Source organism: Siphateles boraxobius, unplaced genomic scaffold (genome assembly GCF_051911475.1).
Source record: "Siphateles boraxobius isolate OS27281-9 unplaced genomic scaffold, OSU_SipBor_1 68, whole genome shotgun sequence".
In the NCBI taxonomy this organism is placed as follows: Eukaryota; Metazoa; Chordata; class Actinopteri; order Cypriniformes; family Leuciscidae; genus Siphateles; species Siphateles boraxobius.
The window spans coordinates 12,303,335-12,320,959 of NW_027509195.1; the positions used below are offsets into that span (position 1 = coordinate 12,303,335).

General features: G+C 36.4%; 2 protein-coding genes across 6 annotated transcripts; both read left to right on the forward strand.

Annotated features, from left to right (window-relative positions):
* Positions 1-3,852: 3,852 nt before the first annotated feature.
* Positions 3,853-9,425, forward strand: LOC143722970 (uncharacterized). Of its 2 annotated transcripts, XM_077214822.1 has the most exons (8): positions 3,853-3,950; positions 4,110-4,213; positions 4,733-4,843; positions 4,917-4,973; positions 6,397-6,513; positions 6,901-6,969; positions 7,988-8,101; positions 8,208-9,425. In XM_077214822.1, the coding sequence occupies exons 2-8, from the start codon at positions 4,154-4,156 to the stop codon at positions 8,292-8,294; spliced, it is 615 nt and encodes a 204-aa protein (XP_077070937.1). In that variant the 5' UTR covers positions 3,853-3,950; positions 4,110-4,153; the 3' UTR covers positions 8,295-9,425. The 2 variants fall into 2 exon arrangements, with proteins under 2 accessions (XP_077070937.1, XP_077070938.1); XM_077214823.1 differs by lacking the exon at positions 6,901-6,969.
* Positions 9,426-10,338: 913 nt separating this feature from the next.
* Positions 10,339-17,471, forward strand: nudt17 (nudix (nucleoside diphosphate linked moiety X)-type motif 17). 4 transcript variants are annotated; one of them, XM_077214827.1, is made up of 9 exons: positions 10,339-10,464; positions 10,584-10,665; positions 11,360-11,473; positions 11,578-11,761; positions 12,060-12,085; positions 14,504-14,596; positions 15,662-15,760; positions 15,861-15,997; positions 16,911-17,471. In XM_077214827.1, exons 2-9 carry the CDS (start codon positions 10,585-10,587, stop codon positions 17,080-17,082), a joined length of 906 nt encoding a protein of 301 aa, XP_077070942.1. In that variant the 5' UTR covers positions 10,339-10,464; position 10,584; the 3' UTR covers positions 17,083-17,471. The 4 variants fall into 4 exon arrangements, with proteins under 4 accessions (XP_077070942.1, XP_077070944.1, XP_077070943.1 ...); XM_077214829.1 differs by having other exon boundaries at positions 10,352-10,487; XM_077214828.1 differs by having other exon boundaries at positions 10,359-10,492.
* Positions 17,472-17,625: the final 154 nt, after the last annotated feature.

The window sequence follows — 17,625 nt, forward strand, 5'->3', positions numbered from 1 at the left end:
GGACTGCGGTAAACCTCGGGATAAACAGAGAGACTAATATTAGCAGTAGGGGTTCAATCTTCAGCTGGCTGGCAGGAGCTGCCACTGGCATGTCACATGACCTGTCAATGGCTGGCTGGCAGCTGCCAGTCTGATTCTAGCATGTCACGTGACCTGTCAGTGGCTGGCTAGTTGTCTGGCAGCCTGCCTTTGGCAAGTTTCAGAAACCATTGATTTTTGACAGTTTTTGTGTTCCTCCCTTTCTAGCTCCTTTATTATGCAACTGTTGATATGATTATGTTCTATAGTATGATTGATGTTTTGGGGACTGTTATCCCAATATAACCAGTCAAATGGCCGTGATCAGACTGGCAGCTTACAGACGCTTGCTGGACGCTCATCCAGTCAGTCGCGGCTGATACTGCGAGTATAACGCTTTGCCTGACACTCTTGCTGCAAGGTAATAAATTGTTTTCTTATTATGGATATAATGTCACGCATCTGTTCTTTTGTATAATTGATGTTTTGGGGACTGTTATCCCAACATAAGTCAAATGGCCGTGATCAGACTGGCAGCTTACAGATGCTTGCTGGACGCTCATCCAGTCAGTCGCGGCTGATACTGCGAGTATAAAGCGTTGCCTGACACTCTTGCTACAAGGAAATAAATTGTTTTCTTATTATGAATATAATGTCATGATCAGACTGGCAGCTTACTGACGCTTAAATTTGCTCGACGGTCATGAGTCAGCCGTGGCTGAACTGCTAGTATAACACGTTGCCTGACACTCGGTGCAAGGAAATAATTTGTTTTCTTATTATGAATATAATCTCATGCATTTATTATTTTGTATGATTGGTGTTTTGGGTACTTTTATCCCCATTAAACCAGTCAAATGTGCCATGATCAGACTGGCAGCTTACTGACGCCTGGTTGGACGCATGGAGTCAGCCGCAGCTTAATTAGGATAAAAGTCCCCAAAACATAAATTCTACTAATAGATGCATGAGATTATTCTTAATAAGAAAACAATTAATTTCCGTGCAGCAAGAGTGTCAGCCAACGCGTTATACTCGCTGATCAGTCGCGGCTGACTCATGAGCGTCGAGCAAAGCCTCAGTAAGCTGCCAGTCTGATCATGGCACATTTGGCTGGTTTAATAGGGATAACAGTCCCCAAAACATCAATCATACTAAAGAACATAATCATATCAACAGTTGCATAATAAATGAGCTAGAAAGGGAGGAACACAAAACAAAAACTGCCAAAAACCAATGGTTTCTGAAACTTGGCAAAGGCAGACTGCCAGGCAACTAGCCAGCCACTGACAGGTCATGTGACATGCTAGAATCAGACTGGCAGCTGCCAGCCAGCCACTGATAGGTCACGTGACATGCTAGAATCAGACTGGCAGCTACCAGCCAGCCACTGATAGGTCATGTGACATGCCAGTGGCGGCTCCTGCCAGCCAGACGAAGATTGAACTCCCACTCAATATTAGTGTAGACGCCATCCTTCTTATGATGTAACAAGTACGTCAGAATTTTTGGGAAGTGTTCCCGGTTCCGGCTGACCTAATCTATGCAGCCTAACATATTATGTAAGTCTATTATGCTAGGTCAAAGAGATGTGTTTTTAGTCTAAATTTGAACTGAGAGAGTGTATCTGCTACCCGCACAATGTTTGGAAGACTTCCAAAATTTTGGTGCTAACTAGGAAAAGGACCTACCACCAGCAAGGCAAGTTTATTTATATAGCACATTTCATACACAATGGTTATTCAAAGTGCTTTACGTAGAAGAAATTAAAATAATCAAAAGAAATTAAAATAATCAAAAGAAAATAAGCATAATTAAAACAGTTTAGAATAAAAAATAAAATAAAATCCAGTACAAACAGTCGGACGCACTGTGCTCATTCAGTAAATGCACAGCTAAACAGATGTGTTTTGAGTCTGGATTTGAAAGTAGGAGCACATCTGATCTCTTCTGGAAGCTGGTTCCAGCTGCGGCTGGCATAGTAGCTAAGTGGACTCGCCATGCTTAGAGTGAACCCTTGGTGTTTCTAGCTGATGTGATCCTAATGATCTGAGTGATCTGTTGGATTTATATTAAGTGAGCATATCTGCAATGTATTGAGGTCCTAGGCCATTGAATGAATGATTTATATACCAGTAATAATACTTTAAAATCAATCCTAAATGTAACTGGGAGCCAGTGTGAAGACCTGAGGACTGGTGTGATACGTTCATATTTTCTGGTTCTGCTCAGAATCCTGGCAGCAGCGTTCTGTATGAGGTGCAACTGTCTTATGGTCTTTTTGGGAAGGCCAGTGAGGAGTTGTCAGTTTGTCAGTCTCTCTACAGTAGCTAAAAGAGACAGTGTTGTTTAAGTTGCTGTTTATAATATTCGAGAAGAAAGTCTGTCTAGCTTTGCCTAGTAGTTCAATAAATGTTTTCAGAATTTGTCTTCTCTACTTTACTTTTTTGATCGAACAGCCTATATAAAGTGGATGTGATGTCGCTACCCTTCAGAGACTGCTCATGAATATTTATTATCTTGTGTCAGGTAATCGACTGTTCAGTCACGTATTTTGGTAATATTCCCACATTGATACTATTCATAAATATCCTGTATGGTGTAGTTTTTTTACTCAATTTCAACTTTGTCATAATGACTTTTTAAGGCGTAATATATCATAATTATAAGCATGATATTTTTTCCCCCCTTATCTAGCATAATATGGCTTCCAGAAATTAATGTTTGAATGACTCTAAGAAATTAGAACAGCAAGCTTGGGAGAGTCTCAAAAATACATTTAATTGTTTCATATAACATCAAAGTCGTATTTGCCTGAGGAAGTTATCATAGCAAAAACATGTTGCTTGAGCATTTTCTTTAGGATCTGTATTGGATGGCAAGCTAGAAATAAATGTGCATTTTTCCTCCATGCAGCGCTAATAAGTAAAAAGTAGACGGCAGTCCGTGGAAATAGCCAGTAACCTACAACATTTAGAAAACCAACATTAGAAAACAAAAACTTTCTATTCTAAAATGATGATTTAGTATGTCATAGTTTTGAGATTTATCTCATAACTATGACTTTTTATGTTATAATCATGATTTAAAAAAGTACTTTTTTTCTTATGTGGCAGAAATGAGCTATACCCTATTAATTAGGGGGGTCAAGACATGTTCCTGGATCAACATTCCTATCCAGAAATTTTGTCCTAACACTATCCCTACCTCTAAACCTAACCCATACCCATAACTTGCCCCCAAAATCAGAGGGAAATGACAGGTGAATAACACTGATATAGACACACCTAACCCTGCTTGTAAGTCTAAATTTGACTTAAACTGTAAACTTAAATCTGTTCGGTTGATTGGGATGTTGTTCCAGGATCAAAAAGTATCTATTGTCTATTTTTTTATTATTATTATTTACAGAAATTAGGAATGTCCATCATTCAAGTAATTCATTAAAACAATAATAATACAAATTTTACATTTTAGCTTTTCCAAAAATTACATTTTAGATTTCCAGAAGTTAAGAAATGTCATGCTGTTTAGTTGTTTTCTTATTTTAAAGAACTTTAAGCCTTCTTGAGGTCCCCTTGGGCCCCGGACCCCTTGTTATAAACTCACTGCTTTTAAGACATAGCCTACAGACCCATCCATAGTCCATATTTGCAAGACATTATTTAGGAAGAAGATAATAAACAGTTGTTTCATGAATTTATTAGTCAGAAGACTCAGCAGAGCACACCCAGCTCTTATACTTTACATAATTCATAACAGGGTTAAAATACCCCTCTTTCGAACGCTTGCAAGGGTGTTTTCTAGAATAAGGGCCGGTCGGGACCGAGCCAACCTGGATTTCTCCTTTAGCCGCCACCTCCCCTCATGACATCAACACTGCGGAGAGCCGCGCGCGCTCAGACTCTGCTGCAGAACGCCAGTGCGCAAAGGTAAGTGAGCGCTCCTCATCACACACGAGCGTGTTTGTACACATAAATAGTGTGTGTATGGAAAATATTATTCTCAATGTGCACGGAGAATGCATTAGCTAGTGTCCACGCCATACCAGCATGTTTTGTTGACGCATGCTGTTGTGATTGTGTTTGCAGCGGATCGTGTGCTGCTATTGATGAGTGATTGGTGATCTATCAGGATGTCGCTGTACACGTCTCAGATTAAAGCTTTTAAGAGCGCAGAGCCCAAGACACTTGGCGTGAGTTTCACTACAGCACACTATCACATTATTATATCGATAATCGCTGGTGTTTTATCTCTGTCGTTACAGATGTTTGATCAAATAGCCATGCTGGATGTTCTAGACTGAGCAGATTGTTTGCATATTGTTGGAATGCTGCATATGAGATTTTAGTCATTCAATCGGTGGTTTCCTATAGAATATAATATTTTGGTTTAAGTTTAATATAAATGCACAATGCACACGTAGTTTATTTACTAAAAGACATCTGGCCAACATCCAAGGACACACCCATATCTGAGAAGAAACGCATACTGACAGACTGAACTCAGTAAAATAATGTAAAAATTATAAACTCAATAATTTTTTTTGGGAATGGCAGTAAAGTATTTTATCTTGATTTATTTGAGTTTTTTTTTTTAACATAACGGTGACTTAACAGTCTTGTTTTAATCAAGAATAGAATTAATCTATATATATTGACTGACCAAACTGCAGTTTGTTTGCCATTCTAATATTTTCTTTGCTTTGGTTTAGGCTATTGAGATCGTAATTGGAGTGTTGACTGTCATTTTGAGCTCAGTTGTGTATAAGCTGCACTATCATATCCAGCGTGAAATCATCATCCTCATCGTCAACGGTGCTCAGGTACAAATACACATGCGGATAGATTTAGGATGTTTAAAATCAGTAATGTGACACATTGCCTTGTTTCCTACAGCTTGTCATAACTGGTGTTGTCCTGGTGCACACTGGGAGGAAGCCAACTAAATGCCTGGTATGAACACACAAATATTAAAATCATCTGAAAATAAGAAAGTTTAAGAAAAAGAAGCATGGAAATTTTACAGTTAGCTTATTCACTTAGTACACTCTTAGAAGAAAAGGTTCTATATAGAACCTTAAAGGGTTCTGTCAATTGGGATCATTTTAAGGGTTTAGTTTTAATTAATTAATTTTGTTTGAATTAAACCGCTTGGAAACATTCATTATCACTAGACATTTCTCTTTATATAGAACCATTTTGGCATTGAGTCAAGAATCTTAGGGGTTCTACTGTATATAAAACCCCATTGAACATTCTTTTCTAACAGTGTTAGTACAGTTAGCAAGAATTATTTGGCTCTGAGGGTGTTTACACAACAATGATGTTCTATAAACGGAAAAGTTTTTCCTTTGCGTTTTTGAAAAGTTTCTCATACAGTCGATACATCAAACGATCCCCGTTCACACGGATAGTAGGCAATGTCACTTTGTAAAGAAACACAACGCGCCTGTGCACACGCATTCTTCTACGCATGTAAATAATGCATCTCTTCTGGTCGTTGTAGTGGTGCAATAAATACACGGCTGAATAAGCGTTTATAAACTCTATTTTGAGCAGCACAAATGTAACGTAGGCCAGAAAGAGCTGTGTGTGTAAACCTCACACCCCTGGCCTCGAGAGTTGTGCTGGCGCCTGACGTTAGCAGCTGTGGTCTTTAGCATCCTTGTTAGCACACCCGCCTCCCATGTCGCAGACCTCAGCTCGAATCCCGCTCGCAGCGGGTCGGGTTGGACCGGTTACATTTGGTGCCGTGACCCGGATTTTTCACAAATTCGCGCTTTTGTAGTTTACATGGAGACAATAGCGGTACAAGCTTTTCACACCCCCAAAACAATGTTGTCATGTACATGAATGGCCAAAAGCACATAAAAAGTTTTTAAGCTGCAAACGGTGTCATGGAAATGCCCCCCTGAGACTCCAAATATAAAGATTTATATTAAAACCTATTCTTGAATGCATACAGGAACTTTTAAACGACTGCAGTCAGTTGACACAAATCATGTCTGTCTTTCTCTTCTCATTTAAAATCCTTTATGCTCCATCCGTCTGAATGGACCTTGCGCTCCGTTCTGTATTGACCAAATTAAGTGCAGATTCAGCAACAGTAGTATCTTGTATAATCAAACTTCTGATGACAAAGGTCTTTACATATTTCTTTGACCAAGAACCGCCCACTTAGATTGCAAGACATTATTTGACTTGCATGTGAAGTGACCAATCACATTTTATATTTTTACATGTCCTTTAGAGGCAGTGGTTTTTCCATATATTTTTGAGCATTCATTATCGGAAGTGAGATTATTAGAATGAGATTGTTTATTATGAATAAGATTATTATTTATTGTTGAAGTACATGTCCGTTCGTTTGTCGCAGGTGCTGACAACCATTGTTCTGCAGTTACTAACAGCAGCATTTGATATTGTTGGATTTGGGCTCATGGCCAGACACATCCCATTCAGAGGAGAGTCGTACTACTACAGGGACACAGAGGTAAACAAACCGAGACGCCCCATCCTGCTCATCCTCGAGCCAAGACACCTTCATTCCCACAAGTGACTGAAGATTAGCCTACTTTATTATAAACAATATATAGTAGGATGGGACTCAAGGATGTCTTCAGCTATTACAAAATGGGAAAATGTTATACTTCAACCAGCCAACCTGCTTTGTTCAAAAAATGATTTAAAATTTTGAGAGCTGACAGTTTTAGTTCTGTCTGTTCTGTACATGAATCAGAAAAGCTAATGATTTTGATAGTAGGAATCAGGAAGCTGTACATCGATCTGAACATCGGTCTCTGTCAGACGGCAGACTGTGGTTGAGTGTGTGTGAGCAGAAAGAGAGATGTGATGCCAGGCTGTGTCCTGCTTGTTTCAGTGGTGTTGTGACCCACTTCACTCTGTTTGGGCTTGCTGTGGAGAAGGAGAGAAAGGGGGACATAAAGAGGTGAGTCACATTACAAGCTTTACGATGCAGCAGGGAAAACCACAAACACATCCTGAGACTCCAAGCAGGATTAAAACTCTAATACGGTTCAAAATTAATGTAATCTGAATTACCCCACACCCCCAAGTTATAAACGAACACAGATTTAATGCACATGATTTAATGTTTTAGGAAAGAACTCGCATTCATTTGCTTTTTGTTGCACAATTTAGCCTAGTGGTCGACTGATGTGAGTGGCAGATGATGATATCAGTAACTAAAGAGCAGCATGGCTATGTAATGTTGATATATCGATGTTGTTGTTATTAACTAAAACGATTAAAAATCATAAAGTGACGTAGTTACACTTTACTACATGTACTTACTATAGTAATACCAGTAAATTATGCATAATTAAAAGTAACTAACCCAAAACCTAACCTTAACTATTGTAAGTACATGTAATTAATTAATATTACTCAATATTAATTGAGTAATATTACTTATAATTAACTTAATATGATTAAGTAATATTACTATTAATAGTACTTATTTGAGTAATTATAATGTAACTGAATAAAAAAAGTGTAAAAAAAGTAAATAAAATAGTGTAACCAAATGTTATTTTAAAAGTTACATTATAAAACTTTAAGCTGAGGTGCTAAAACTACTAAATAAAACTTAAATAAAGAAATTAAAACTAAAATGAATAAAAATAACAAGAAAATTATTAAAAATAAAAATAAAATAAACTAAAAGTATTTAAAAAAGCCAATATATTATAGCAGTATATAAATAATACTTAAATAACACTGATTTACAATAGACAAATATCGAAGTCTATCACTAAATTAGACTTTTGAAATATTATTGAATTGAATCATTGAAGTATAACATTTTCCATTTCCTACTCTTTTTATATTTATATCGTTTTTGTGCCATTAATTTGCATGTGATTATGATTTACCATGTAAAAAGGCATATATACAGTGGTGTTGAACTGTTGGATATATTATGGTATTTGTGGTTTGTATTACAGTTCTTAGTGAATGGGATCTTGGGAACACTGATCGGTTTCCTGGTGCTAGCATGTATTATCGGTTTGGTTGTGTCTCTTTTTGGGGTCTACGCACTTTCTGTTAGTGCCATTAAGGTACGTAGTTCAGCACTGCTATTAAAGATAATTATGTTCCACATATCTATTAATGTTTTAAAGGCTAATCTAGAAACTGACTGTCAAATTGACTGTTTTCTATTAGGAAATGACGCCCATCCCTCACTCTACTGCAAACCAACATTATGGTGCTGGCGTTCATGCTCAGAATGCGATCCATGCTGGAAACTGACAAAATAAGAGACATTCAGAGCAGAAGGTTACAGTTTTAGCACAGTTTTACACCAACTACAAAAGAGGACTGTTTCACCTACAAACCACTCACAGGTAAACAACCACAACAACAGAAAAAGAAAAAAAACTTTTGTGATGTAAATAATTTTTTGGAATAAAAATGGATAAAATCTCGTTTTTTGCTTAGCTGTTGCTCTTACAGGCTGTAGGACTGCTGTAATTTTGAATGCTCAACTTAAAAGTTATTCGTACCTAATTCATTTTTGTTCTTACAAACTTCTGCAGCTTCTTGGCATGTAACTATAAGCAAATGTCTACCCCGAAATCTTGACCAGAATCCAATGTTATAGATGTATGTTAAAGGGGTAAGTGTTTATCGTTCTTAGGACATGTGAAATTCAGTTTTAGGTACATAAAAAACGGAATAGGAATTATGGTGAATGGGAACGGTAAGATGGTTCTGTGATTCCGACTTGTTTTGTTGCATTTTGTACCACCTTTTGCATGAATCTTTATAGGCCTATTGGTCAACATGTTTGTTTTTGCCACATTAGGACATATGGGGCAACATTTATCAAGTTGATATTAGTTCGTTTGAATTGTAATTTGAAACCAAAAAAATCTTACAACATTGTAAGCAGGCCAAAAAGTTATAAACACAAAAAAATCCTGGCTTGATAAATGTGGCCCATGTACAGTGAAACTCCTCTGAAGCAGAGTAATGTGAATTTAACCACCTGTGAATTACTAAACCGCATCGCTTGGCTTTTTTGTCATCTCGTTTTATCCGTACTGATTCTTCAGGAAAGCTATGATGACTGCCAACTCTGTAAGTGCCACCACTTGTGACCAAAATCATGGACACCCTAATGACTAAAGGTCAGAGGTTGAACCCTCAGTCAAGGGCTCGACTTTGGTGATGTAAAATCCTCTTGTGGGAGCATGTGTCGTTCGTTCTGTGTCTGTAGATCTTTGTCTTTATGACAGCATGTGAGATTTACATTGTGCCTGTTCTCTGTGACCTCTTGACGTGTAGTAAAATGAAACCATGTAGTAAGTAGTTATATGGCTGTGTTTGTGTTTGTATTTGACTGAATGATATTTCAAATAAACATGATTTAATACACAATCGGATGCTCTCATTTTATTGCTTTATTTGTCACAGTGCACAAACACAATCAAATCATGATCATTATAGTCAAGACATGATAAACTCACAGCAAATATTGAGAGTACAATTTAATCCAGAAAATGGGTTTTAAAATCTAGATGCATTTTTATAGAATTTTATTGTAAATTACTAGATTGTTTCCACCACGGAATACAAATTAAAAAGTTAATTTCTCAATTCAGATTTTTGCAGAATTCTTAATCCAATAGCATTTATACTGCCTATGGGTGTCGGTAGGAATGAAACAGAATTCGCAATTGAATTGCAAATTCATATCCCACATTTCTGAGAAAAAAGGTAGGTGACCAAAAAATTGACGGCACCCATTTTATTTTTTTTTCCTACTATGGAAGTCAATGGCTGTAGCAGGCTGCCGTCAACTGTCTGGTTACCAACATTCTTTAAAATATCTTCTTTTGTGTTCAAGAGAAACACATACAGGTTTGGAAGATTTGAGTGTGACTAATGACAAAATTTTCATTTTTGCGTGAACTATCGCTTTAAACCTTGTCTGGGAAACCGGGGTATAAACTTACAATTGCGAGTTAGGTCAGAATCAAGCTTCAATATTTCTCCCTTTTGACTACCTGAAAGAAGTGTAACAAATATCAATTTAATACTTTAGTAATTAAAAAAAAAAAAATTATTCTGAGACGTCTTTCGAGTTCATGTTTAGAGTTGACCCCAGAGCCATTCTCTAAGCCTCTGGTTGACCCGTTCTCTAAGCTCATGAATATTTATTACGTAGCCTCAGCATTTCTTACTGATTTGCCGCAAGGTTTTAAATGAATTAATAACACAGTTAATATTTATAGATGAGTCGTACAGCCTTTTTACAGTAAATAGACTTTTATTTTGAAATATCAGAAGCCATTTTCCGGATGCTCAGTTCGGTGTTTGTTATGGTCTGGGGTTTGGGTTTAGAGTCTTGACAGCATGTTTGTGTTTCTGCTCTAAACACTCGTTCATGGGCTCTGGCGATCTCCTGAATAGATAAGTTGTTCACCCTGATTATTACTAGTACTGTATGCAATACAATGAACATTTTTTTGTGATTTGTCAAATCATGAATGAAAAAAAAGTTAATTTTCATATTCTGTGGTGATGTCTACACAGTATGGAGAAGGTGCGAAAGATTGTAGTTCATCTGTCGAAGGAAACCAAAAACGCCGCTCCGCAGTGCGCGCGATTCGTGCAGGTCAGCTGAACTCATATTATTCCACATCACTTTACAATAGGATCCCATTAGTTAACGTTAGTTGATGCATTAACTTAGCAATACATTTGTTACAGTAATTATTAACGTTAATTAATAAAAATAGAATTGTAAATTGTTAGTTCGAGCTCAGGTCAATCAAATAAATTAACAAATACAACTTTAAATTTGAATCATGTATTAGTAAATGTTGAAATAAACATTAACCAAGATTAATTCATGCTTTAAAATTATTTTTCATTGTTAGTTCATGTTAGCTTATGTAGTTAGCTAATGGTTTCAAATGAAAAACTATTCTAAAGTGTTACCAAATATGCATATAATTATTAATTAATTTCAAAATATCAAATTATTCATAATTATTTTTAATTACTATTTAAAACAATCCTATATGAGAGTACCAGGCCATTTGTGGGCATCTAGAGACATTTTAAATATTTGGTAACACTTTACAATAAGGTTTCAGTTGTTAACATGAACAATAACTCCTAAACTACAGCATTTATTAATCTTAGATCATGTAAATTTCAACATTTACTAATACATTATTAAAATAAATCATTCATAATTATTATATTAAAAATCAAATAATTACCCTATATCAAAGCAATAGAAGTCTATGGTATGTGCTTATATATTTAGCTGAATAAACATACAGTGTGTAATTTTTTTCCAGAGCATAACTGGACACTTTGTCGGGAGTGAGGATCAGGTAAATGTGAGCTGTTCTTTGGAGAATAACAGATTTATTATATGTGACCGGTTGTGTGATGGATCAGTTCCTCTGAAGGTGAGATCACACTGAATTTATTTTATGGCCTTTTCAGTTTTGTTAATTCAATCCAGTTAATACAGGAAATTTATTTGTGGATCAAACTCATTGTCTGACCCTAGAGGGCGTCGTTTTGCCCCATCAAATACCTGTCTCACTCAGAGGCAGTCTCCCTGCCTCCAGATACCCTCAGCCGTGGAGTAGACGTCGGCGTGGCTGTGCTGCTGCAGTCCTCCGATCGGAAGCTGTTGCTGACGCGTCGTGCCTCCAGCCTCCGGATCTTCCCCAATGTTTGGGTTCCGCCCGGTGAGTGTCATGCCGTACCGACCCAAATGATTCCTGAGATTACCACTCACTCAAATAAGTGTGTGCTCACTCATGTTAATGATTTACAGATGAGTGAGGTCATTTTGGTCCGTTTTATCTGGTTCTAAAGACACCATTTTAAAAGGTTATTTTAAATAGTTAGTTTTATTATCTGTCGAATCTTAGATCTGACTTTCCATCATGTCAGCTGAAATTAGCTATATAAATTCGGCCAGCATATGTGTGTGAGAATACTGTGGTGTTCAAGACTAATAATGGATGTAATTTGTTTGTTCAGGAGGCCATGTGGAGCTGGATGAAAAGGTACATTTTATATTGCATAAACAATGAGCTGTCAGTCAATCAATCAGTCAGGCATTAAATAAGTAATAAGGCGTTTTAGAGAAACGCTGTTGATATTTTTTTTTATTAACTCAAAATGCACAAACATTGATTGTCTCTTGATCATAGCTAAAACGAAGAAAAACAATGCTGAAAATAAAAATAAAGCAAAGATGATGAACTAACATCAAGGAAGAACAAAAAATAATCATAACAGTATACAGAAGCAAGAGTTTTATTTTAGTCACAGGCAGCACACCAGCTATAGACAAACAATGACATTCAAACTGTCCTGTTACTATAGCTAACATTACTACAGCATGTCTTGGTTCTGTGAAACATAGCAAAACCAATGTTACTCACGTACTATATGGAGCAGAAACAACGCAACCTCAGCATCTGTTTTTAGGCCTTCCCGCTTGGGTCTCTCCAGAGCTGGAAAGCTTTTCTAATACTAATGCGGGTCCTAAAGCTCTTGCCTGATCATAACCTTTCTTTTTCCAGTGATATTCCTCAGACCTTTTCTCTTTTACGATATCTCTCAACCATCTCTCTATCATGAGTGGACACGCCCCCTACTACTGATTGGCTACGAGTGTGTTGTGGCGCTCAGTTTGATCCACTTCAAAGTCCTTTTAGGCAAGTCATGCCACTCGGCCGCCATCTTGGCAACGCCTCCGGGCAGCTATTTCGGACTAACAAGACCAGGCTCCTATCTAAATGAATGGGCAGAGAGTCAGAACTGCACATTCACTGGTCACCGGGACATAAAAACTGCATGTATAGAAACAGCAGTAAAATATGATAAAAATCGCTGAAAAGTTTGATGACTTTGCCCCAAAATAAGGTTTAAAACGCCTTTTTCCCCACAGGTTATACTTTACTACGCATGCGCAAGGGTTCTCTCCCTCTCTGACGTGCGCGCGCTGCACGGTTTGAAGCACAGTATGTGTGAGCTCTCGCTCGCTCGCTCTAGATTCTGGGAGATTTGAACTAATTTGCGGGCATCAGGGAGCCGCTATAAATATGCGGTAGACACTTGGGATGTCTGATATTTACACAACGCACACATACACTGCATAATGTGCATATCAAATCTGCCGCCTTTTCAAACAGTAACATATTTTCCACTGTCGCAAACCTCAACTGTGCGCATGCGTCAGTGGAACCAGACGATAGGCTTACATGTTTCCCGGCTTGACTGTTAAAGGCAGACGATTGTCTTTCCAGTGGGAGGGGCGGGACATGTTCATACAACCGCCATCTTTGGCGTTACGGGTTTTCCCTATATAGTTGTATTGAGGATTGAGTAAGTGGCATGTCTCTATAAATAGTCTCTGTCCACTTTCAGTGTTTCTCAGAAATCGCTTACTGCACCTTTGACAAATATTGTCAAGTCATTTAAAATTGCTTTAGAGAATTAGTTTGTTTTATTGATTGATTGATTGATATCCAAAATCTGAGTCTACTTTTTTGCATTCTTTTTAATTGTAATAAAATATATTTTATTTTTCATTACCAATTATATTATCAGCATATCAGAGTGTTTAAATTGTTTGTTGACAGCAGTACTTGAACTGCATGAACAAATATGTAATAACATTTGTACAAAGTCACAGATGTGCTTGTTTAATTATTGACCTAGAAATAGTTAATATTTGCTATATATTTTATGTCATGATATTTTATTTGTTTTAAATCCTTAAACTATCTTTTTTTCTTAGATTCATAAAAATGAAATTCCAGGTTTTGGTCCTAAATTATTCAACCCCACCATATATATAATATAATTTATAGACCCGCAAAATAATATAACATGCATATAAACAGTATATTTACGCACACACACATATATATTTATATATATGCACACACACACTACCATTAAAAACATTTTGGTCGGTATGATTTTTTTTAATGTTTCTTAATCTCTCTAATGTTCATCAATGCAGCATTTATTTGACCAAAAATGTGGTAAAGACAGTAAAATTGTGAATATGTCGCAACTATTAATAACTGTTCTCTATTTGAATATATTTTAAAATGTTATTTATTCCTGACAAAGCTGAATTTTCACTTCAGTATTCAAAGTCACATGATTTTACGGATTCTTTGATGAATAGAAAATTCAAAAGAACAGCATTTATTTGAAATAGAAATCTTTTGTAACATTATAAATGTCTTAACTGTCACTTACGAAAAAAAAGCTAAAAAAAAAGTGGTAGTGTATTTTATAATTATATTTCATTCCAAGTAATTCTATGTAATGTAATGTTTTTGTATGTTAATATAATAATGTCACTGTGAATTAGAGTGAATTAATGAACAACTAAAATATTATTCTAAATGAATGAATGGCTCCATGATTTCTGTGTGTGTGTGTGTGTGTGTGTAATCTAGCTGTTGGATGCAGGACTCAGGGAGCTGCAGGAAGAGACTGGTCTGAAACTGAGCCCTGATGAGTTCTCGTCTCAGCTGCTCGGCCTGTGGGAGGTGTGTGTTTATAGCACAATGTTTTTGTGAGACCTGCAGCCAAAGTCCAAAGGGGCCATTGCACAGAGACGCTGAATTTGACAGACTGAGGCCGATTGTTTGCAAACCGTAATAGCGTAACCTGGAACAGTCAGGCCTTGCACACATCTGTTGTCTATCTCAAAGTTTTAATCATTGAAATTAAGCTGTTAGCTCAAGATGTAAATCTAATCAAGCTGATCCAGAGGGTTTACTTTAATTTACACAAAACAAACATATGAGATCATGGTAATGGAATAGTTCATCCAATGATGTTGTCGTCATGTCCTCATCTCCATGTTGCAAGGTTTTATTTTTTTTCCATGAACATGTAGACTGAATATTCGAAGTGATCTTTTCCATGCTTGGAAAGTGAATGAAAAGGGACATTAAAAGTTGAGTAACAACTCGAACATTTTTCCTAACATCTCATTTTGTGTTTCATGGAAGATAGAAAATAGATAGACATAATGATGACTAGATAATGCCAAAAACATAATTTAAATAAGATAAATGTACACTTACTATTTAAAGTTTGGGGTCTGTATGATTTAAAAAAAATATATTTTGAAAGAAGTCTCTTATGTTCACCAAGGCTGCTGTTATTTGATGAATAATACAGTAAAAACAGTATTGTTGTGAAATATGATTACAATTTAAAATATCTGTTTTCTATTTCGGTATTTTTTTTTAAATGTGAAGTATTCATTCGATGACAAAGCTATATTTTCAGCATCGTTACTCCAGTCTTCAGTGTCACACGATCCTTCAGAAATCATTCTAATATGATCATTTTGAGCTCAATCATTTGTTTTTATGAAACCATGATTGACAATTTTTTCAGGATTCATTGAATAGAAAGTTTAAAAGAACAGAATTTATTTGAAATACTGTAGAATTAATTTTTCACTTTTGATCAATTTAATGCACCCTTGCTGAATAACAGTATTTATTCCCTTTAAAAAAATCTTATCGACCCCATACTTCTTTCAGAATTTTTTTTTTTTTTGAATGGTAGTGTACTTCATTTGATTATTCTCTGTCCAGTCAGTGTATCCGCCAATGTTGTCCAGAGGACCGCCTCAGAGACATCACGTCGTGACGTACATACTTCTGAAGAGCTCTCAATCACACCTGCAGCTTCAGGTATAATTTTGGGATATCGAAAGATAGAAACATGTTTACAGATTACAGCTGCAGATTTGAGGTCCATGTGCTCCATAAGGTCTCTCTCCTTCTTTCTCAGGCTTGTTTGCACCCAGATCCTGCTGAAGTCAGTGCGTGTGTGTGGGTCGATGAAGGTCTGGTGAAAGTTGTGGTGTCTGCTGTAGATGGTGAGAAGGATTCTGTTCGAATGCCAGCTGACCTGCCACAGACCATCAGGTATGGAGAACTTTATTCATCTCTATTAACCCTGACATATGAAATAATAGTCAGAATTATTATTTTTTTAAATAGAACAGTTTGTTAAACCTTTAGAAAACATTATATTAATAAATAATTACATTATAAAAGTTGAGTTTTTTTAATTATATTTGATATATCAGGCTTTTATGACTCATATGGTATGATATAGGAGAATATTATGGAAGCTTGTTTCCGCCACTGAATACAAAATATAAAAAGGTAATTGCGATTTTTTTTTTAATCTCACAATTCTGACTTTTTTCTCGCAATTGCGAATTTACAGAATTGCGTGATATAATCTCGCAATTGAAAGTTATACATTCAGATTTGCAAAATATAGGGCTAAATTTGCAAAGATATAGGCTCATAATTTTTTTTTCTGACAATTCTGACTTTTTCTGACAAATCCGAGTGTATCTCGCAAATCTTTTTTTCTCACAATTCTGACCTTTTTTCTCGCACTTCTGACTTTATAACTCGCAATTGTTAGAAAAAAGTCAGAATTGTGAGATGATTTTCCAAAACATTATGGATAATCATGGATAATCAAGCAATCCTAATTTGTTTTAGTCCAGTATTTGTTCATCCTGAAATACTACTGTATTAAATGTATTCTTACGTTTACTTTATAAAAATCACTAGAAGAATTAATTGAAAAAAGACACGTACTAACACCAAAAGAGGGACATTTTTAGAATGATACAAAAAGGCCTTTTACTTGCTAAAAAGTATAAACTCTCAATGAGAAGACAGTAGACATGTAGTAGATTGTGTACAACAGGTTTTTCAGCAAAGTTTTGATCATGCTGCTAATATGTAATACAGTAGGCTTTACAGGTTTAAGTATTTATTCCATTGTTTTGAATGTTCGTTTCCTGTTTGTTGTCAGTGTGACAGAGGTGTCTCCACACGCTGAGCTGAGCGAGAGCTCACTGCCTCTTTCTTTGTTCTGTAACCGGGCCCCGGATCACGGCGAGGACATTGAACGAGTCAGCACCGGAACCAAATTTGCATTAGAACTGTGGTTGAAAACACTGGGGCCTCATGCTGAGATGAACTGACATGACTCTCTACCAGCTTCTGTTTATGTTCGTTACCATTTGACCAGTGCCTTGAGGAAGACAGCACCACCTGCTGGACTGGAGCTATTTCAGCAGGGCATGTTATTCAGGCACAACATTAAAATCTAAATTTTGCCAAAAAGTTTTAAAAGCCTTAGAATAACTGCATCACTAGAATTTGTGATATTTTTTATTTAACACCTGTCAGTGCGCAACATTTATTTTTAATACAGCAGAAACAACTCTGTCCTCTCTGCTAAAGCTGACACATTAAAGTTGGTTTAAAAGTAATTTAAATAATTGAAATCTGAATATTCGCTTTGTCTCTTTTTAACTCCACAATAATCAAACACTTTCATATACAGAATAAATGAATCATGCCAAATACACCTATTATGGGATATAATCAAGTGTGTGTGTGTGTGTGTGTGTGTGTGTGTGTGTGTGTGTGTGTGTGTGTGTGTGTGTGTGTGTCTGTGTCTGTGTCTGTGTCTGTGTCTGTGTCTGTGTCTGTGTCTGTGTCTGTGTGTGTGTGTGTGTGTG